The sequence below is a fragment of the Hippopotamus amphibius genome, chromosome 4 (assembly GCF_030028045.1).
Source record: "Hippopotamus amphibius kiboko isolate mHipAmp2 chromosome 4, mHipAmp2.hap2, whole genome shotgun sequence".
Classification (NCBI taxonomy): domain Eukaryota; kingdom Metazoa; phylum Chordata; class Mammalia; order Artiodactyla; family Hippopotamidae; genus Hippopotamus; species Hippopotamus amphibius.
This window is the reverse complement of record NC_080189.1, coordinates 59,900,948-59,924,740: the sequence shown is the minus strand read 5'-3', so window position 1 is coordinate 59,924,740 and position 23,793 is coordinate 59,900,948. Positions and strand designations below refer to the sequence as shown.

Below are 23,793 nucleotides of genomic sequence, written 5' to 3'. Positions count from 1 at the left end.
ACTCCAGGATCAGATGACTTCACAGGGGAATCCTACCAAACATATAAAGAAGAGCTAATACCTGTCCTTCTCAAATTAATCCAAAAAAGTAAAGAGAATGGAACACTCCCAAATTCGTTCTATGAGGCCACCATAGACAAAACCAGACAAAGACACTAAAAAAACATAAAATTACAGGCCAATATCTCTGATGAATATAGATGCAAAAATCCTTAATAAAATATTAGCAAATCAAATCCCACAATATATAAAAAGGATCAAACACCATAATCAAGTGGGATTTATTGTAGGGATGCAAGCATGGTTCAATATTTACAAATCAATCAATATGATACATCACATTAAAAAAAGGAAGTATAAAAATCACACAATCATCTCAACAGATGCTGAAAAAGCATTTGATAAAATTCAACATCCATTCATAATAAAAACTCTCATCAAAGTTAGTATACAGGGAACATAATCTCAGCATAATAAAGGCCATTTATTACAAAACCACAGCTAATATCATATTCAACAGTGAAAAACTGAAAGCCTTTCCTCTAAAGTCAGGAAAAAGACGAATATGCCCACTCTCACTGCTTCTATTTAACATAGTACTGGAAGTCCTGGTCACAGCAATCAGACAGGAAAAAGAAATAAAAGGTATCCAAATAGGGAGGGAAGAAGTAAAACTGCCACTATTTGCAGATGACATGACACTATACATAGAAAATCCTAAAGTCCCCACCAAAAAACTATAAGAACAAATGAATTCAGTAAAGTTGCAGGATACAAGATTAACATATAGAAATCTATTGATTTTTTATACACTAATAAGGAACGATCAGAAAGAGAAAGCATGAAAACAATCCTGTTTCAAATCACATTAAAAAGAATAAAATACCTTGGAATAAACTTAACCAAGGAGGTGAGCAACATGTACTCTGAAAACTATAAAACAATGATGAAGGAATATGAAAACGATACAAAGAAATGGAAAGACATACCATGTTCTTGGATTGGAAGAGTGAATATTGTTAAAATGGACATACTACTCAATACAATCTACAGATTTAAAGTAATCCCTACCAAAATACTCATGATATCTTTCACAGAACTAGAGCAAGTAATCCTAAAATTTATATGGAACCACAAAAAAAAAAAAAAAAAAAACCCTGATTTGCCAAAGCAATCTTGAGAAAAAAGAACAAAAATGGAGATATTAAACTCCCTGACTTTGGACTACACTATAAAGCCACAGTAACCAAAATAGTATGGTATGGGCAGAAAAACAAATAGATCAATGGAACATAATAGAGAGTCCAGAAATAAACCCACACAACTATGGTCAATTAATCTATGTCAAAGGAGTCAAGAACATACAATGGAGGAGGCATAACCATCCCAGACTTCAGACAATACTACAAAGTTACAGTAATCAAAACAGCATGGTATTGGCACAAAAACAGAATAGAGAGCCCAGAAATAAACCGACACACCTACAATTAATCTTCTTGATGGATTAATCTACAATTAATCAATTAATCTTCAACAAAGCAGGCAAGAATATACAATAGGGAAAAGACAGTCTCTTCAGCCAAGTGATGTTAGGAAAGTTGGACAGCTGCTTGTAAATCAATTTAAGTTAGAACACACCCTCTCACCATACACAAAAATAAACTCAAAGTGCCTTAAAGACTTAAATATAAGACATGACACCATAAAACTCCTACAAAAGAACATAGGTAAAACATTCTCTGACATAAATCGTACCAATGTTTTCTTAGGTCAGTCTCCCAAGGCAATAGAAATAAAAACAAAAATAAACAAATGGAACCTAATCAAACTTACAAGCTTTTGCACAGCAAATAAAACCATAAACAAAATGAAAAGACAAACTATAGAATGGAAGGAAATATTTGCAAATGATGTGATGACAAGGGCTTCTTTTCCAAAATATACAAACAGCTTACACAGCTCGACAAAAACAACAACAAAAACCAACCCAATCAAAAATTGGGCAGAAGACCTAAAGAGACATTTCACCAAAGAAGAAATACAGATGGCCAATAGGCACATGAAAAGATGCTCAACATTGCTAATTATTAGAGAAACGCAAATCAAAACTACAATGAGGTACCATCTCATGCTAGTCAGAATGACCATCATCAAAAAGTCTACAAATAGCAAATGCTAGAGAAGGTGTGGAGAAAAAGGAAACCTTCTATACTGTTGGTGGGAATGTTAAGTTGGTATAGCCACTGTGGAAAACAGTATGGAGGTTTCTCAGAAAACTAAAAACTGAATTACCATATGATCCAGAAATCCCACTCCTGGGCATATATCCAGACAAAACTATAATTCAAAAATATATATGCACACCTATGTTCACAGCAACACTATTCACAATAGCCAAGATGTGGAAACAACCTAAATGTCCACTGACAGATGAATAGGTAAAGAAGATGTTATACATATATACAACAGAATACCACTCAACCATTAAAAAGAACAAAATAATGCCATTTACAGCAACATGGATACAACTAGAGATTATCATACTAAGTGAAGTAAGTCAGAAAGAGAAAGACAAATACCATGATATCATTTATATGTGGAATCTAAAATATGACACAAATGAACATATCTATGAAACAGAAACAGAATCAAGGACATAGAGAATAGATTGGTGGTTGCCAAGGGGGAGGTGGAGGAGGGAGAGGGATGGATTGGGAGATTGGGATTAGCAGATGCAAAGTGCTATATATAGAATGGATAAACAACTGTATAGCACAGGGAACTATGTTCAATATCCTTTGATAAACCATATTAAAAATAATATGAACAAGAATGTGTGTGTATATACATATATAATTGAATCACTTTACTGTAAAGCAGTAATTAACACAAAATTGTAAATCAGCTATACTTCAATAAAAAATTACTTTAAATTTTAAAAAAGAATATACAACGGGGAAAAGACAGTCTCTTCAATAACTGATGCTGAGAAAACTGCACAGCTGCATTTAAAAGAATGAGATTAAAACATTTCCTCACACCATATACAAAAGTAAGCTCAAAATGGATTAAATCTTACTAAATATAAGACCAGAAACTATAAAACTCCTAGAAAAGAACATAGGCAGAACACTCTTTGACATAAATCACTGCAATATTTTTTTGGATCTCTCTCCTAAGGTAAAAGAATTAAAAGGAAAAATAAACAAATGGGACCTAACTAAACTTAAAGGCTTTTGCAAAGCAAAGGAAAACATCAACAAATCAAAAAGTCAACCTACTGAATGAGATAAAATATTTGCAAATGATATGATTGATAAGGGGCTAATATCCAAAATATATAAACAGTTCATGCAACTCAATATCAGAAAAAAAGCCTGATTTAAAAATGGACAGAAGATCTGAATATTTTTCCAAAGCAGACATACAGATAGCTAAAAAGTACAAGAAAAAATGCTCCATTGCTCATCATCACAGAAATGCAAATCAAACCCACAAAAATATAAGTTAAAGATGTACATTATAAACACTAAAGCAACTACTAAAATAATAACACAAAGAAATATAGCTAATGTCAAGAAGTAGTAAAATAGAATCATAAAAAATTCAACAAAAGGAAGCTCAGAAGAATAAAAGGAAAGAAGAAAATACAGGATAGAGAACAGATATTGATATCGTAGTGATTTAAACCTAATTAAATCAATAATCACATTACATGTAAATGGTGTAAATACCCCAATTAAAAGGCAGATATTTTTACAACAGATTAAAAATGCAAGACCCATTTATATGCTGCCTGTAAGAAATGCACTTTAAATGTAAAGCAACAAATAGGTTAGAAGCAAAAGGATGAAAAAAGATATACCATGCTAACATAAGTCAGAAGAAAGCTGGAGTGGCTCTATTAACACCAGACAAAGGAGACTTCAGAGTAAAATTTATTACCAGGGATAAAGAAGTTCATTTCATAATGATAAAGGAATCAATTCATCATAAGAGATATAAGAATCCTAAACATTTATGCACCTAATACCAAAATCCAAAATACATGAAGCAAAAATTGATACTATTTTAAGAAGAAACAGAACTCAAAATTGTAGTTGGAAACTTCAACACTCCTCTTCCAATAATTGACAGAACCAGCAGACATAACATCAGTAAAAGATATCAAAGACTGGAACACTATATAATCAATCAACTTGACCTAATTGACAATTTTGGAACATTTTACCCAACAAGAACAGAATACACATCCTTTTCAAGGGCACATAGGACGTTTACTAACACAGAGTATACAATGAGTCATAAAGTAAGTCTCAACAAATTTTAAATGATACAAATAATACAAAGCATGTTCTCTAACAATGACAGAATTAAGTTAGAAATCAATAAGAGAAAGATCTCTGAAAAATCTCCAAATATGTAGAAACTAAATAACACACTTCCAAATCAGTTAAAGATTAAATAAAAAGAGAAATTAGAAAGTATTTTTAACCACATGAAAATGACAAATATATATATATAAAAATTTGCAAGATGCCATGAAGTAATATTTAAGGAAAATTTAATAGCACTAAACCCCTATATGAGAAATAGCACTGCACACCTATATTAGTCTCAAGTCAATGCCCTCTGCTTCTACCTTAAGAAAACTAAACAAAGCAAAACTTATTAAATACTAAACAGGTAAAAGAAATAACAGAGTAGAAATCAATGAAATAGAAAATAGAAAAATAGAGAATATCAATGAAACCAAATGTTGGTCATTTGAGAAGATTAATAAAATTGATAAACATCTAGCTCCACTTATCAGAAGAAAAAAAGACACAAGGCAAGATGTACCAATATCAGGAATGCGAGAGGTAACTGAATGTACAGATTTTGGAAATATTTAAAGGTGATGAATGAATATATACACAATTTTACACCAATAATTTGCCAACGGAGATGAAATGGGCATATTACTTTAAAGACACAAACAAAAAAATACAGATAACTTCAATAGCTCCATTATTGCACAAGTTATTAGATTTGTATTTTTAAACTTTGCCCCCAATAAAATTCCAAACCCAAATAGTTTCAAAAGTGAATTACATTCTACTAAATATTATTGAAAACTGAAATTGTCACTAAAAGCATGATCCATAAAAGAACAAAGCTGAAAACTGGAATCTGTCAAAATTAAAAAGGTTTGCATTCTTTAAGACTATTAAGAGAATGAAAAAGACAAATGACAAACTGGGAGAAAATATTTACAAATTATATATCAGATAAAGAATTGTATCTCGAATACATAAAGAACTCTCAAACCTCCATGATGATAAAACAACCCAATTCATAAACAATAAGTGCAAAAAATTTAAGCAGACATTTTATCAGAGATGATATTCAAATAGCAAATAAGCATACGACGAAATATTCAATAGCATTAGTCACTGAGGAAATGCAAATTAAAACCATGAGATTACACTTCTTTAATAATGGTTAAAAAATAATTTTTAAAAGTCCAAACCAAGCATTGTCAAGAATGTGGAGGAACTGAGGCTCTCATACACTACTGGTGAGACTGTATAATGGTAAAACCACTTTGCAAACAGTTTGACAGTTTAGGTTAAATGTACATTCTTTATATGATTCAGCCATTCTACTTGATGATATTTACCCAGAAGAAATGAAAGCACGTTGCATAAAAATATTTGTACATGAATGTTCACAGCATTTTTATTTGTAATGGGCAAAATTGGAAACGACCCAAATGTACATCAGAAAGTGACCAGATAAACAAACCGTGGTATGTCCATACAACGAACTAGTCAGCAAAAACAGGGAATGAACTACTGATACACACCTAAATGAATGGGGTCTCGATATAATTACTCTGAGTAAAAGATGGCAGTCAGAAGAGTACCTACTGCATGATTTCATTTATATAACTTTCTAGGAAATGTAAACTAATGGACGTGACAGAAAGCACATCAGTTGTTTGGGGGGTGGAGAGAAGCAGGAGCAGATGACAACGTGGCAGGAGAAAACTTTTGGGGATGATGAATATGCTTATTATCTTGATTGTGGTGATGACTTCACGAACGTGTATACATTAAAACTCATCAATTTGAATACTTTAAATGTGCATAGTTTCTTTAATATTAATTATACTTCAATAAAGCTGTTAAAAAAAAAAAATTAAGTGACAGAGCTGGTTAAAGGCTACGGTCAACCCCAGGCCAAGAATCGAGAAGAAGAAATAAAACTGTCTCTAGAAAACTCTTGTTGCCTGAGGTATACTTTGTAAAATTATGTATGACAGGAAGACTGCCTGCACATAAGGGTTATCAAAATAAATTTTCATTAAATCAATATTTGAAATTGTAACATGACTGAAACAATCTCCTCTTAAATATTCTTTGAACATTCCTTCCAAACTCTAAGATAAAACCACTCAGTGAACAGAAAATCTCATTTCTCATCTTTCTCTGACCCACTGGGTCCACTCACTGGTAAAATATGGAAGGCAAGGTGGAAGCCACAGATATGCCATCTCCCTAGAATAAGTCACAAGTTTTCATCTGCATAGTCAACTGAATTTTTGCCTGAAAACAGATATAAATAGGAAAATTCCTAACTGTTCCACACCAGCAAGTATAATTTACCAATGTCACAATCTGTCTAAAAAATCTGTTAATTTGAGTGCATAAGGTAACGTCTCTGCCAGTTCTGGCCTCCTTTTAAAAACAAAAAAACAAACAAAAAAAACAAACCCACAATGAAATATTGAAGAACTACACTCTGAAATTCCCCTGAATAGTAACATACTATGTATTCAGTGTTTTTCAGCTTGGATTAAAGCCGTATTTCTTGGTAATCTAAATAATACAAATGGAAATAAAACATCCAATGAACTATATAACTAAATAGCCAAGAATTTAGTAGTGTTAAAAAATAGCATATCAGTAACCTGAAGTGTTAGGATATTTCCTTGGCTTAGCAGTGTTGAGTCTGCAGACAACTTCTGCGTACATAAAAAGGCACAGGCAGATGGCATTTAACCTAACATACAGATAGCCCTTCAATCTTGAATGCCTACAGTAGGCACTGAAATTGATAGAAACCTGCAGATACATGCCAAGGAATCTTGGAAATTCAAAATAAATAATAAATAAATGACCCCTTTAGGATTCATTAGGTTATATTTAGAAAGGAAAAGTAATAGCTTCACAAAATGCTGTAATAAAATTTGTTATTCACATATTGAGGTACCACCCAGCAGCATGCTGGTAAATGTTCAATAACTGGCGTGAGCGAAAGGGAGCAAGCCCTGGTTTGCAGCATTTGCCAATTTTTGTGGTGGAAATACCCCCACTGTGGCTGATTTCAAGCTCATCTGAATTCACCAAAGCAAGGTGGAAAAAGAAGCACACGGTCAGTGCTCCTGAGCTTGAGTGCAGCTAGGAAAAGCACCCCACTGGAAGCATCTCCTGCGTAAATACAGCTAACTCCAACCCTATAAGAGAAACAAAGTTTCCAGGAAATGCTTGTGTGTTTTATTCTTTGTGGATGAATTTTTCAATTCCGAAGCTACCTTTTACCGTACATTTGCACCTGAAAAAAAATGACCTTTAGGCTGCAGGAGACATTACCCATCATCAAATATTTGAGATTTCTTAATATTGAGGCATTCAACAGATCTGCTTTTTCTTTAACAGGAATCTTTATACATTCAAACTTGATTCAAATTAAATGCTAATTGTGAGTCCCTGAAAAAGTGAAAAGGAAACAAACAAGACACAACACTGTCATACTGATTTTAGACGAAGATTAACTTAAGGTAACTTGTTAGTCAAGGGGAGGATGGTTAGGATCAAGTTACAGGCATCTGCCATCACAGAACTTGTGCCCCACCCTGAAGCAGAGGCATGAGGATGTGTTTGTAACTTTTGTTTTGGGGGAAGGCTGTTTTGCAATAATGGGAATTAAAAGGGGAGATCAAAAGCCATCTTTTTGTGGTGTTTTCCACAAAGAGAGACTTTCCTCAAAGCATAACTTTATAAGGAAAACTAACAGAAGGAAATAAACTTATCAAACCAGAAATTCAACAAAGGGGGAAAAAATAAGAGCAACAACAGCTCCAGCATTTCAACACAACTGTAGCAAAGAAATAATAAAAGGAGTAACAAAAGAGCAGACATATACCCAAGTTCTGAGTCTGACTGCAGCTGGAGCACTGAGGGGTCTGTGTCCCACTGCAGGGTCCTAATTGTGCAGCACAAAGGAAAAAGAACACAGAGAATTAACAAAAGGGGAGGGAAACAAACCAACCCAAACCATGTCATTCATCAAGGCAATGGCATATACCATACACAGAACATCTCCCCACTTTGTCCCCGCCCCCAACCCCCAGGAGCCAGGAAGACCCCATGAATATCAAGTGACAAGAGAAAGCGAGGAGCCGTCCTTTCCTTTGAACAACTGTCTGATACTGGAAGCTGTGGTTGTTTTCATGGAAGGACGCCCAGAGCTAAATATTCAAATATTTATCCACCCACAGACACACCCTTTTCGTTTTCACTTCATTCGATACTGGAGCCTGATTGATTTCAGCATGTAAACGGCTTCATGTATACCCCAGAGCCCGGCCACACCTGGGAGCAACAAGCATCTCCCGTGCCGTGAGGAGAATCAAATGCAAGGGCTTGAATGGGCCAGAAGAGGAGCATCTGGGGAGGTCGGGCCAGGTGGAGCATGACTGCAGGGCCTGGAGAATAACTGGCTTCCTCGGGTCAGTTACTGCAAATATCATGCATTAGATTCCAAGGCTCATGGGTATTATGGTGTTTTTAATTCATATATTACATCAAGATGGTCATCAACAATAGTATCATTTGTCTCTAAAGATGCCGGGGATACCTTACATCTTCTAAATATTTCATAAGAGATAGTGCAAAGTGTCAAGAGTTACCGAGGTTACCAATAGTTATAAATTTCCCTTGTTAGTTCTCCATCACATAAAAAGGAGATAAGTAGCTCTTCCATGAACAGGGGGCACACAGGACCTTTCTCGGGCAGGCCCTTTAAATTCCGTGCATGTTAGGTAGTTACAGCTGAGTCAGGCATAAAGTTACCTGGTAGGCAACTGATGGACAGCAGGGACTTTGGGGTCAGGCATCTGAGATTCAAACTGTGCCTCTGAGCCTTACCAGCTGTGTGACGTTGGGCATGTTGCTTAACTTCTCAACCCCAGCACCCTTCCGCTTACTCGGAGTGTGGCCCACAGACCAGGAGCATCCGCATCTCAGGGAGCTTGTTGGAAATGCTGGTCTCACACAGACTCACTGACTCCACACTACAGCTTAATAAGGCCCCAGGTGATGTGATTTGTGGGCACCTTGAAGTTTGAGAAGCCCTGCTTAGCTTCCTTGTCTGTAAGGATTTACCATGCTTATGAGACAATTTATGACCTGGTTCCCTATCTATCTCTAAGTGCTGCCCCCTCCCTCACTGTGTCATCCTTGATGTTCTTCCCCCAAAGAGCTGTGTGGCTTGTGACTTTGCTTGTTTCTATCTTGGCTCAAATGTCACCTGCCCAGAGAGGCCTTTCTTCTCTCACCACCTTATCCCAAGCAATGCTTCCTTGTCACTCTTCATCCCAGTCTCTCATCCCGCTTTACTTTCTTCATAACGTATCTTTACCTATGATTTTATTATGCATCAGTTTATTCATGACTTCGTTGTTTAACTCTGGACTTAAGCCTCATAATGGCAGGAGCAGCTATATCCCTAGATTATAGGGATATGTCTAGACCAGAGATCAAACCCGTGTCCCCGGCACTGGCAGGCAGATTCTTAACCACTGTGCTACCAGGGAAGTCCCTGGGAATACTGTTAAAAATGCAGATAGTGGTTTAGTAGGTCTGAAGTGGCCTGAGAGTCTGCATTTCTAACAGCTCCAAGGGGTGCAGACACTGCCAGTCTGTGAACCACACTTCAAGGAGCAAGGTCTGCACTTTAGATCATTGGTTTTCAAATTCTAACATGGATCAGAATAACCTGGGGGGGATTGTTAAAATACAGATGCTGATCCTCCACCCCAGAAAATTTTATTTCAGTAGTTCTGGGGTGGAGCCTGAGAATCTGCATTTCTAACAAGTTCCCAGGTAATGGTAACAGCTGACCCCGGAACCACTTTTAGAGAATGACTGGGCTAGACTATTACTTCCATTAGTCAGCAGGCAGAGAGCATCACTGATCCTCAAAGACATCAGTATCTAAACCAGTGATTAACTCAAGCCTGGGCTAAGGCCCAGGCCACTTTCAAACCAATTAAATCAGAATGTCTGGCGTGGGATCCAGGCATTCGAATGTTTAAAAACTCTCCAGGTGATTCTCATGTGCAGCCAGGGGTGAAAACTACTGCTCTGCACTCATTCTCTGTCCAAGGAAAGCACCTCTTCCTGGCTCTGGACGCTGATTCCATCACCTCCTTTCAAATGGTGGAAGTCACCGAATCCATTACAGTGATTCATCCTTGCTGTTCACATACCTCTGGGGATCACACCTCTCCTCTATACAGATATTTCTTTGGCTATAAACAGAGGAGCAGCCTCTGGCTCTCTGGCTGACGGTGAGAAGCATTCCCTCATAAGGAGTGGGATCAGCTCCTTTGCCCCCAGGTTTCTGATGGGACAACTTTTATTGGCCTTTTCACGCTCCTCCCGGCAGGTGAAGAACGTGGTAGCTCCCAGTGGTCACAGCTATTCTGTTATCTACCTGACAGCTCACCTGACGTCACTGTACCCTTAAAGAAGTAAAAACGATGATTCTCGCAGAATCACTCGCTTAAGAAGTCCATGGATGAGCAGTCTGGAGTTTGCATTTACTCAGCCAGAACAACAAAGGAGGTCTATGGAATTAACTGCCCTCCACCCCAGTCACACATATATTACTCAGTAAAAGAAACCATAGTCATTGCCATTAACGAGCAGTGTGGTAAGGTGTCAAGCCAAGGATGCTATCAAGTGTGCTTTTTCATTTTTCCCATTACTATCGGTGGAGTGGTTAGACTTACACAGAATGCAATCTTTCTTTTAAAAGGAACTTAAAGCCAGTACACTGAATAAACAATGTGTTTCCAAGGGTAGTCTAGGAATGTGTATTAAACGTTTGCTGAATTCCTTCCGTGCAAACCTGCAGAAAAACTTCCCTGTATATAGCAGCACCTTGGAGAGGGCCTCACCTCCGCCTAGGGGTGTTGGCTCGTGTTCTGGGCATGGCTCCACTGTGTCATCAGGAAAGTCTGCTGTCCTTAGCAAAGGGAGGGTGCAGGCCTAGAGGCCCTTTCGGGTTCTTTTCTGCCTGATATGTTAAAATATCGGGTGACTATTAAACTGCCTTCCTGCTTTCCCTTCTCCAGTTGGGATACTTTTTAACCAGCTGACATAGTTCTCACTTTTTAACCATCTTATCAAGTTACTGTATCGCTGAAAGTAAAATGATGCTTTCCCCACAGCTTCTTGGATAGTTTGAAATCTTGCCAGGTAGTTTATTTTCTAAATGAAAAAAGTAGTAAAATTGTAAGTAAAGATATGTAAACAATATATTATCACAAAATATTTTCATTTAGAAATCACCCTGTCTACTATAGTAATTAGTTCTAGCTACTAGTCCTTTTTGGAATGGACCAATCAATGCATGCAGGGACAAAATATTTTATAAGAATATTCATTCAATTGTTCAATACATACCTATTAATATCCTAATATGTAAACTATTGTGCTAGAGGATTAAAAGAATTCCTAAAGAACCTACAACTCTTATTATGGGGAGATAAAACATATAGTTTAGTAGAACAAGGCAGAAAGTAAAACAAGCCACATAAGCACCACAGTTATGCTGTGGGACATGGGACTTACACTTAAGAATCTTATTTTTTGTAAAGAAATGAGAGCTATGAATATTTATGCCTAATGACATGTGTACTGATAATACATACAAGGGAAAAGGTAGTTCTCATCACTTGCTCAAGGCCTGGCAAAGTCTAAAGTTTCAATCAATGTTAGCTGAAAAAAATAAGTAAATGTTATAAGAAAGATTAATACTAATGACAGTTATAATTTTCTTCCAATGAGTGTTTATGATGTGCCAGCCAGCCAGGCACTGGACTATACTTTCATTATCCTTTGGAAACCAGAGCAGGGAAACATCCTCCCTCTTGAAAAGATCAGAAATTCCATTTGACCTGGTTTTTGAAAGATGGAGTAGGATTTGGACATAAACTCATTTTCATCAGTGTCTTGTTTATTTTGGGCAGCTGAGTTAGTCTACTAGTTCTAATAAGATTGCTAGATCTAACAAGTTACATTTTAGATGCCAATTTACCAATTTGTCATGACAACAATAACTGCTAGGCAGAGCAATTATACAAGCCTGACAGTCTTCTCCCCTTGAAGACCAGCTTCCTGGGAAGCTAGACGACTTCAGCAGTGTCTTTAGAATTAGAACACGTGAAGCTGAACATTTAACTACTACAGCTTCTCCCTGTCCCATGCCTACCACGTCCACTTTTCAGTGAGACGACACATACCTCCCTCACTGCTGCCAGAGCCTCCATTTTCCCTAATTTCTTGGGATGATCAACAGAACCCATTTGGATGAATGTAATCTTTATTTAATTCTGTCAGTTAGATTTTGCCCAGTGTTCCTGTCTGGGAAACCATCTTGGTTTTTTTTTGCTTATTTTGTATTTGTCTGCTCTGATCAGTTTCTGCACAGATCCTGAATAATCCAATAATTCCTTACCTAATCTGGCATCATCATGGCACTTATGGTCCCATGGTTGGATTGGCAGTTCTGGACACACTGTTTAAGGTCACATTTCCCAACTTTGTTTCCAAATTCTAGGTACAGAAGCTTCCCACACCATGGAAAGTAATCATTCACTTATCTGACCCTAAACATGCCAAACAATGTAGCCTCTGGCATCTCATCTAAAAAGGCCTACCATGTAACAGTAAGTTTATAGTTTGGGGAACAATTCGTTTTTTAATATTTCTTTTAAAAAAAGAATACGCAAAACACCAAAATTCTTCAAAGTAGCAGTGACTTATTAAAAGACTAACAGAACTTTATATTTTAAAGCTTTCACCAATTCATCACTATCCAGCTTCTTAATAAAATTCTCCCTTCATTGGCCCAATTTTATTTGCTCAGTTTCAGTTTATTAGATAGAGGGAAGTGAAAATTCAAACAAAACAAATGAAACAAAACAATCCCTGGCCCTGTGCTGAAAATATAACTTAGGAGTAAAAGACATGATGTCTGTGTTGTGGAACCTTGCTCTCTGATGAGTGGTTAATTTCTTCCTGTTCAGCAGCAAGTTGGTGGTTTCCATTCTTCTTCCCATCTTTTTTAGACTCCAGAGTAGAGAGCCTTAATATTCTTCCCTTAAAGAATGTCTTTGCTCCTACCTTCTTTTTGGTTTTGGTTATAAGAAAGAGATGTCTGTTAGATACTTGGAAGGCAGTCGTTAAGAATTATCGTTTGTAATGCTAGTATTGAATGTGGCTGAGGCACTCTCATATACTGCTGGTTTCATTTTAAATTAGTACAGGTCTTTGGGAAAGCAATATGCCAATATTGAGCAAGAATCATAAACACACTCCAGGGCTCGTTTCACTTCCAGGAACTCAGCCTATGGAAATAATAACAAAAATGATGGTGATGATGGGGGATGATGGGGATGACCTCCAAATTATCAAATCCCATGGCTAAGTCTTGTTTCTCATCCTTGATCTCTATGATTCTGGTGACTACTGGCTCCTTCACAGCATGTTATTTCTTTTAATTTTCCTGACCCTAAAGATCTTGTTTCTTTTCCCCCTCTCTCACTGTAACTTTGGGAGGGTTCTTATTCTTTCCATCCCCGTAAAGATAGACATTCCCCAACCAGGGTTATTTCTTCTCCCCTCACTTCTATACTCTGACATCCAAAGATGTCCATATGTCTTCAGCAAAAAAGAACCCTGAAGTCCTCATCACCCTTGAACTCCAAGTCCCACCTTTTCACATGCTTTTTGGATATATCCATCTGTAACACCAAAGCCATTTCACCCTTCCTTGTCTCACCCGCCTTTCCTTTCCTTCTCTATTGCTACAGTCCTCATTCAGACCTTTTGTCCTTTTCATCAGACCAATGGTTCCCCCAAACGCGTCCTCAAACCTTGAAATCATAATAAAAAACGCAGTGGTCCAGATCTCGACTCAGACCTGTGCCCTAGGTATCTGTGTTGTTAATAAGCTACCAAGTAAATTCAATAGATAGCCACCAGATACGGGAGGCCAGGAGTCTCAACTACCCCCAAGGCCATGCTTGTCTCCCAGCCTCTGATCTCTCTTCACACGGCCTCCTTAACACGCATTCTACATCCCATCCTCTTCTTTTCCCCACCATTTTCCTTTGTTTTTGCCTCTCCCGTTATCTAGAATGCCCTTTCTCCCATCTCTATTTGTCCAAAGCATAGGCACTATTTAAAGCCCAGCTCAAATGCTTTGCTCTCCAAATATATTTGTCCTCAATAACCTCATTCACAAATAACTTGCCTCTCTATGCGACAAGAATAGAGAAATGCCTACACCTCTTATTTCACAGTTCTCGCTGCCAACCTACGATCCACTTGACCTCAATAGCAGCCCTGCATCACGCCTTAAGGCCAAGTCTAGGATGGTCTAAAGGATGTAATAAACACTGTTACAAAGCCCAGAGGCATCAGCATCAAGACAAATACACTGTCAGTCCAACCCTACCTTTTTGCCCTGAGCCCAGTAACTGGATTTCTGCCTTGTTTCTGTGAGAAATTCTCGCCTTGTACCTCAGTCCTCTAACCACTGCCAATGGTTCTCCTTGAGTAAAGTCCACTTTCCAGCAACTAGCCCAGCAACCTTGAACTACCTTGCTTTTACCTGGGTCCTCATCTGTCCACTCATCCTGCACCCATCCTATTCAGTTTTTTGCAAGCTGTGCACGTGCGTAAGTGTGCACGCGTGCGCGCGCACACACACACAATCAATAAACATTTACCAAGTACCTAATATGTGTCAAGACTCTAGGTAGGGTAGTGAATCAAAAGCACTTGTCTCACAAGAATATACAAATTGATTATAGATGATCTGGGGATAACGCTTTACGACATTAATGCTCATCTCTATGAGTACAAATATTTGAGGGCTGTAACTGCATAGACGTGTTTCCTTAGATGGCTTCAAATTAAATATGTCAATTTACTGGAAGTGGGATCTTTAGAATTAAGAAGAATTTCTTCATCTTTGTATTCCTTGCAGGTCTAGCATTTATTGTGTGTTATAGAATAGATTCTAAACTGTTTATTGAATGAATGTGATGAATGAATAAACAAATGAATGGTCTTTCTTTGCCTCTTCTGCTGACAGGTGTGAAGTGTGAGCGCAAGCTGATTCCTAAAGAAAGAGTTTTTACTTTATTAAAAAATGAGAGAATAAATCAGGGCCTGTCTGCCTAACTCCCTTCATCTTTGCCAAGCCACTTACAAAGAACTCAGTGTTGTAGGGCATGATGTCACCACATGGTCACAGGAGAATTTTCAGGCGCACTTCCACACTGAAGTGACATTTCAAGAAATCTTCATATCTTGAAAATGCTGACCTCAGTGCATGAATGGATAAAGAAGTTGTGGTATGCACACATAAATATAATGAAATATTATTCAACCATAAAAATGAGGAAATCCTACTGTTTTTGACAACATGGAAGGACCTTGAAGACCATATGGTAAGTGAAATAAGTCAGACAGAAAAAGACAAAACTGTATAATCTCAACGATATGTGGAATCCAAAAAAAAAAAACAAACAAACTCATAGAAAAAGAGATCACACTTTGTGGTTACTAGAGGCAAAGGGTGGGGGAGGAGGAACTGAATGAAGGTGGTCAAAAGGTACAAACTTCAAGTTATAAGGTAAATAAGTACTACGGCTGTAACATACAACATGATGGCTAAGGTTAACACTGTTGTACGATATACAGAAAAGTTTCTAAGAGAGTTCTCATTGCAAGGAGAAAATGTTTTTCCATTTTTCTTTTTTTATTTCTTTTTATTGTATCCATATGAGAAGATGAATATTAGCTGAACCTATTGTGGTAATCATTACACACTACATGTAGATCAAACCATCATGCTGTGCACCTTAAACAGTGAGGTATGTCAATTACTTTTCCATAAAGCTGGACAAAATAGTGACCATGATGCTAGTTTATGCTGAACATAAAAAGAAATCCAGCTACCTTCTCTACCAAAAGAACTTAGCAACTTTTGTTAGTCCCTGTTAGTCCCTTGGAGCCCAACTTTTCATATTCTTCCTTTTCTCTTTAAGGTGGAGAGACCACTCAAAGGCAGAACACCAAACTCCTCTGAGTCCCACAATGTATGTGGACTCTTATTCACATGTCTTCTCTGTCAAACAAATCACCAGTCACTAATCAGATAAAGAAAACAGTTTGCGCCAATGTGAGTACACAGCCAAACAGAAAATCTCCAGTCAACATCACTCCCAAATTCTTTTTCTAAGTGCCATTTCCAAAAGTAATACACTGAATAATAAGAACATTTGAAAATCCAAAACATCAATCTGTCAGAATCATTAACATGATGTCAGTTAATTAAGAATGGCATTTAAATAATGAATTAATGTTTTACTTCCCATCCTCAATGATTTCCTTAATTTGGTCTGGCAATAATGATGACAGAGATTTTCCGATGTCAGGAATATAACTGGAACAGTGCAACACACACTTATACCAGGCTCTTCTTAAAAAGTCTCTTTCTTAATTTTTTGTGTGAGAATCTTTCCTCTGTTGGCTAAAGCCCTAACATGGAACTCTGATATGGGCCACACTAAGCCATACAGGAAGTCCATCTGAGCTGGATTCAAAAAGAAATGTAAGACTTCCCATCATAGAGCAAGGATGTGTTTTCCCCAAATCTTACACAGAGGACCTGCTGTCAAGCAAGCAGTCTCTCTAGAAGAAAGCTCAGCAACCCCTTGTTAAAAACAGATGTTCATCCTGTAACTATAACCATATGGGTATGTACAGTACTCTGCCTGAGACAGAGTGACAAGACATCAACAGTTTTTAACTAATCAGTCCATGTGCTACATAAAGAGAAAATCCTATAGTGTACACTTGATTTTAATTTCCAAAGAGACTGACTTTTAATCAGCCTCAAATCAGTGATTTCAATCTCCCTAAAGTCCAATTAGCTGGTAGCATCCTGTCAACTTCTCTTTACATAATGATCATTTAAGGAATTTTTTATATATGAAATCTTAATAGTCTTATTAAATTTCCCCCAAGGTTTTGCATTATTGAATTGTACTTTTTCACCTTTCCTAAAACCTCCTGAATGTCTTCCCTTTAGCTTCTGATTCATCAGAGCACCTTAAGAGATGGTGATGTTTTCACCAATGAGAGTTAAAAATCCTTTGAGGTTCATGTAGTACCAGAGAATCCTATGGAGTCCAATTGTGGATGAAGTTAAAAGTTCTGAGGATTTTCTGTTGGGCATTAAGTCCACGTGGCCCCTGAGCACATTTTCCTCTCCTCAAATCAGGAGAAAAAAGTGGTGACCAGGTGCAGCCAGCACAAGTTGACCGTGAATAAATTATTCTAATCTCCTTATTCATGAGTTCAGAGTTCACTAGGCAGTATGTAGATCAGGGAAAGGAGAGTTTATCAAATATCTGAATTTTACCCAAAGTATTCTGTCAACATGAAACAATATTAACTATATGGAGACCTAACTTCAAACTGAGCAGCAGAGGATCTGCAGACATCTTACCCAGTCCTGATCTGGAGTACACATGAAGCTGGAAGCCCAAAAGACCTCTAATCCACTCACTTTGCACCTCTGTTCTCCTGTTAAGTGTTTCAGAAGACATTCCTTCTCCTGCTGCATCTAAGGTCCCCTTGGGAGGGGGCTCACCTCTCTAGAGAAAATCTATGAATATAAGGGTTTTGGTTAACAGATGCCGAGAGCTAGGAAGATGGACATCAATTTTAAGCATAATGGGATTATGTTAGGAGCGAGGGGGGAAATTTGAAGATGGTATAGTCACTAGATAAGATGAAAATGTACTGAAATGGAAAAACAGAGATACATGAATAGAAAAGCAAGTTCAACAGTTTGTACAGTGTGATATCATTTATCACATATATGATGACATATATGTTGTGAAAAAAATATACACTTAATATACATTAAGAGTGCTAATGCGTATTCTCTGTAGGAATATGATTTTTTTCTATTTTTGCTTGTCTACATTTTCTAACTGTATAAAATGAACTGATATTGTTTCTATAATAATGAGGTTATTAAAAATAAAAGGGGGTGGGGACATGAGTGTCTTTGATTGATTGGAAAGTAGAACTCAGTGATGGTGTTATAAGGCTATAGAGGGTCCAAAAGGAAGATAGAAATTAACTGGATTGCTATGCGTCCACTCCATGCCACTTGTCACAAAAGACAAACATGAAAAATCTCCCCTGTGACTATTTTTTTAAGGATGTTATGGGATGGGTGTTATTGTAACAAGAGATTGCACAATATGTTATGACATGAAGACATATTTTATCTTTGAAATCATTTTGAAAATAATTTTCCTCTTATCTCAGTTTTGGGAAGTATGTAGCCTATGCCCTGGTGCACAGTGAAATTTATGATGTCAATACTCTCCTAGTTTCTACAGGCCAGTGCAGCCTCTAATTTAGCTCTGTGACTGAGAAGCCTGAGGAATCTCAGCCAAACATGAGACAAGCCCTAGTGCAAAGTCCTCTGTGAGCCATCTATGTGCATAAGAATAAATTTGGGCTGAGTGATTCTCTCTTAAATAGATTCATTTCTGGTTGACTATCTGAAGGTTAGGGATCATGGGCTGGGCTAAATCAAAGTATGAAAAAAATAACACTAATAGTTAAAACTCACATATATTTAATATATGCCAGACTCCTTGCCAAGTGCTTAACAGATATTAATTTGTTTAATCACAATAACCTTATGGAGTAGGTTGTGTGTCACTTACATCAATTGTTGTTAGAGATGAGGTAGGGTTGAGGTATAGATTGTGGAAACTTGTAACAACCTGCCAAGGTTCAAACCCAGCACTGTAGCAATGTCTTGTGTGAACTTGAGAAAATTACTTTTTCTCTCTGTATCTCAGTGCTCTCATCTGTAAAAACCAGGATGATACTTGATTCATTCAACAAACATTTAACGAATACCTACTATATGGATACAACCGCAAATATCATGTACTCCCTGCTCTCAAGGAACCTGTCATTCTCTGAGGAAGAGAGACACGTATTCAGGTAAACACAAGTCATTCTTGTTTAAGAGCTACAAAGCACTACTGCTTCACGCTCCTGTATGAAAGACGTAAGTTGTTGGTTTGAAATGAATATTCTTTATCATATTGAAACATTTCTATTCCGACTTTACTAAGTTTTAAAAATGGGACTAGATGTTTAAATTTTGCAAGTACCATTTCAGTACATACTGCAATATTTACTCTGCCCTCTTTGACCTTTTTATATGCTGAATTATGGTAACATATTTTCCTATACTAAAATATCCTTGAATTTTTGAATCAATTCCAATTTTTGAGTCAATACCCCAAGCATAATATTGTATCTTTTTAATATTGTGTTGGATTCCAGTTGCAAAGAGTATGTTTAGGATTTTTGTCATCTATGTTTATTTGTAAAACTAGTCTTTCAAATTTTTTATTGATAAATTGATTTTTTTGAAATCCAACAGTTTGTTCTTTGTCCAGTATGTTTACATGAGCAATGATTAACTGGTTCTACCAAAACTAAGAGAAAGATAAAAGTACCACAAATGTTAATTGTAAATGAAAAACAGGCCATTAACAACAGAAGCAGAAACTAGAATACAAATTATGACACTAAAGTTTAAAATTAAATCATACCCGTATAATTGAAAAATTATTAAATATATCTACTCTATTCACTCATGTTAGAAACTTAACTGCTCTTAAAAATCAATAAAAGAAAATTTTGCTATACTTGATTTTTTAAAGCACTATTTTAACCTTTTCTTTATAATAGGATATATTAAGTATGCCAATTTGCAAATTAACCACTTACAGGAGTTATATAAGAAATGTTAGCCAATTTTGGCTCTGTAAAGAAAACTGTAGTTTTGGTTTGAAATGTTGGCCAATGAATGACAGAATTTATGTGCACCTTTAGGCAGGACCAGATGTGTTGACTTCATTCCTAAGTTATCTTCTGAAAGAGCTTCCATTTTTCAAAAAGTACAAATTCTACACAAATGTGCAAATTTATGACTAGAGTTATATTCTTAGGAAGTACCAAGTTCTTTTCTCAGTCTCATGTTTTATGAAGTGTTAGAGTTAGCAGTAGCTGTTTTCAAAGATGTTTCTTCTACAGAAAAAGACATTCCAAGTGGAATTTTAAAAACTGAAATATAACATTCTTCTGAAATTTAGCTCTCATATGTATTTTATGGAAGCAAAAACATAAATTTGCATGGAATGTTCCTAAGTTCAAAACAAGGGCAAGATTTACTAAGCTATTCCTGATGCCTTCTCCTCACGCCAATTTTGTGCTCAGTTTTTCTGAAAATCATTTCCTCAGTGCCAATTTCCTTGCATTCCTATGAAACCGGAACTTAGGAAGGATACACTCATTGACTTCTAGCTGCCTACGCTTGCCAGAATATTCCAATAAAGAAGTGAAGTTAGGTGGAGTTTGTGTGGGGTAGGAGTAGACAGCACCTCCTCCAAAGTGATTACATTAAAAAATCACGTAAGAAGGGGAAATGAAGTGATGTTCTCTTAGAAAGAATAACTGCTGCTGTCCCCAGTGTGCTAACAGCATAGCTCAGCTTTCTCTAGACGTTTTCAAAAGGGCTCCACAATGAAGTCAGTAATAGTATTTAATGCTGCCACGTGCGCCCCTTGACACTGAGCATCACTGACACAACACCATCATTCTACAGAAACAGGCAAATACGTTAACTTAATGATAGGCCAACAGACCCCCTAAGGAATGTGATTATGTTGTGCCAGCTCTTGTATACATGTTAGATCTTACATGTTGTGTTATTATTACTTTTTTCCCTCTCAAAGACCTTTTGAAGTGTTCAAAGCAAAAGATGAGAGAAGACGTGTGCTACCCCAAATCACAAAGGCGATTTGCTAACATAAACCAGCCTGGTGCCCACAAAAGCCTCTACTTTCACTTTTCTCAAATGGAAAGCAGTGTCCACTGGCTTCAAAAGGCCTATCAAAACAAAACACTGAAGTCTGAAACCTACCAACAGGCAGATATTGGTGAGATCATTTCAGCCTTACGTGTTGGTTTCAGAAAGCAAAAAAAAAAAAAAAAAAACACCTACAGCCCAGGCTAGTATTATTCTCATTTCTGTATTTTTCCCTACCAAAATCACCTAGGCTTTTCTGGAAACAATGGGCTTTCAGAAGATAATGCTTATGATAATGTGTTAAGCGAAAAGAGAAAAATGCAAGATTGTATACCTCTCCTCCAGGAACATATATGGTAGCAAGAAATGTACACAGGTAAACAAGGATTGTTTGAAAGGTATATTGACAAGGTGAAGAGTGATTTCTTAGAATAGTGGTGCTATGGACGACTCTTTCTTTTATTTGAAACTTTATTACAATATTTCATGATTTTTTTTAAAAATTAAAAGTCAAAGAGAGAGGTCACAAATACCCAGCCAGATCTAGCCCACAGCTACTTTTAACAAAATCATTAACACTTAACATTTAGGAGATTGTTGCATAAATACATGAATTTTTAGCTTCTCATGGAAAATTGAAAGGTATGGAAAAACTGGGCCCATGTTTCTACCTGAGCTCAACCAGCTTAAGCTGTGAGGAGACCATCCGACCTTTGACAAAGGCAGCACTTGCTAACCAGTGGCTGCAGGCCCCCCACTCCCCACTCATCCCTACCACCTGCCTATAGGCACCGCATGTGGGAATCCTGCCGAAGGCACCGGATTAAGAAAGTTTCCATGACTCCATGCATATTAATGAGCCTTCTCCTTTCTCTCGTTACATCTTTACATGTTGGATGTCCCCTCAGTGGTCAAATTAGAGAATGTCTATATCCGCTTTGCGAAGCTAGTTACATAATCTTGGAATATACCTAGTGTAATAAAAATACGGCAATTGACAAAAACAGAGCTGTGAATCCTGATGATTATAATAATTAGTAATGACAATAGAAACACTTCGGGGACCAAGTTCTCAAATTAGTCAACTCTATTAAGCACATAAACAAGGCTTCTGAAAAATTACATTTAGGGTTAGAACATCTCAGCATCCTATTCACAAAGATTCTCACGGAAACCAAAACCAAAGTGAAATAATACGAAGCTGGATATATATTCCATTTGCCTTTGGTCCTTCCCTGCTTTCTTTTAGGCCTAAGCTAATGGTTATCTTTGTGTTTGTCAAATAAGACACATGGTGGTAAATTAGCCCATTCATGCACGGAAGGATAATATATAAGTTTATCACTTCTAGGGTTCAAATTCAATGCTATGCCACCAAAAATAGCAAGCCACCATAACTGTAAACATAAAATGACTGATATGCGAAGATGCATGCACATTTAACAGTGTACAACTGAATGGTGTGGTTGTCAGGTCTTTGTTTTTTGTTTGTTTGTTTGTATTATTGACATCCCACCATGGCCTTTGTGAAGGGACAATTCTTACCTTGTTAATGGTCCCAAGTCGCCTGAGTCCTGGCTTCCAGCTTCACTGGGAGTGCTCACTGATTTCGAGGAGGGAGACATAGGGGTTGGGACTAAATAATGAAAATAACAGGTATCCCATGTTAAAAAATGCAGCGACTGCACTGAGGAAGAGCAGTGTCAGACAAATCAAAACAAATGGGCCCAAATTAAAGTGGTCGTATGGCCAGGAGAGATTGAGATGGGATAAGGAGGAAAAAAAAAAAAAAAGGAAAGAAAAGAAAAGGAAGAAAGTCAAGTGAATTTTTCATATTTTGGAAATTAAAATTTGAAATGAATTTAGACAGAATTAACTTAGGGATTCTAAGGCCATGTCCACCTTAACAAAGTAAAATGGAGAACCAAAACAGTTATCCAGATAATTCAAGTCAAATCTCTCTCTAGCATGAACTATCCAGATAATTCTAATTCTCCACTTTATTTTGTTAGTATAGATGTGACCTATTAAAAATAAAATGAGGTGTCTATAAAACCTTAAAAGAGTATGAAATAAGTAATTCTGAATAATTTTAAATGGTCACGGGGAGTCAGAACTAAGCCTGTTGTATGTCCGCACTCGGAGGGAAATTTATTGTCCATGGAGTATAAACTGCATTTGCTATGAGAGACTAAGCAACAGATAAAGGGTAAATGCTGAACCTGGTAATTTAAAAATCTCTTTCAAAACAAAGCAAAATGCCAGGCTGCTTTATTTTTACACTTAATTAATAGTTTCATCCCATTGTAATGTTTACTGTGTTTGTGAATCGTGTGCCTTTGCTTTTGGCAGCTCTAGAAAGCACTGCCACGTGCACACAAGTAAACTGCCATTCTGCAGACAGGAGACACAAGTTCAAAGATCAAGGGCAATGCAGGCTGAAAATCTGAGAGCAAGGATATTAAAAGAAAAAAACTAAAGGAAATGCAAATGTATTTTTTTCCTCTATCCTTCAGATACAAGCCA

General features: G+C 37.0%; 1 protein-coding gene across 3 annotated transcripts in view; it reads right to left on the bottom strand.

The window, feature by feature from the left end:
• DYNC1I1 (dynein cytoplasmic 1 intermediate chain 1) overlaps nucleotides 1–23,793 on the bottom strand; it is a 317,415-nt gene that overhangs the window by 246,262 nt on the left and 47,360 nt on the right. The window contains exons 4-5 of one of the 3 annotated variants that reach the window (XM_057731071.1): nucleotides 22,813–22,903; nucleotides 8,191–8,250 (exon numbers count right to left, since the gene is read on the bottom strand). The exons of 1 other annotated variant lie outside the window; for it this stretch is intronic. In XM_057731071.1, coding sequence (XP_057587054.1) covers nucleotides 8,191–8,250; nucleotides 22,813–22,903 — 151 coding nt within the window. The remainder of the gene's footprint in view (nucleotides 1–8,190; nucleotides 8,251–22,812; nucleotides 22,904–23,793) is intronic. One more of the 3 variants, XM_057731073.1, reaches the window with a different exon arrangement.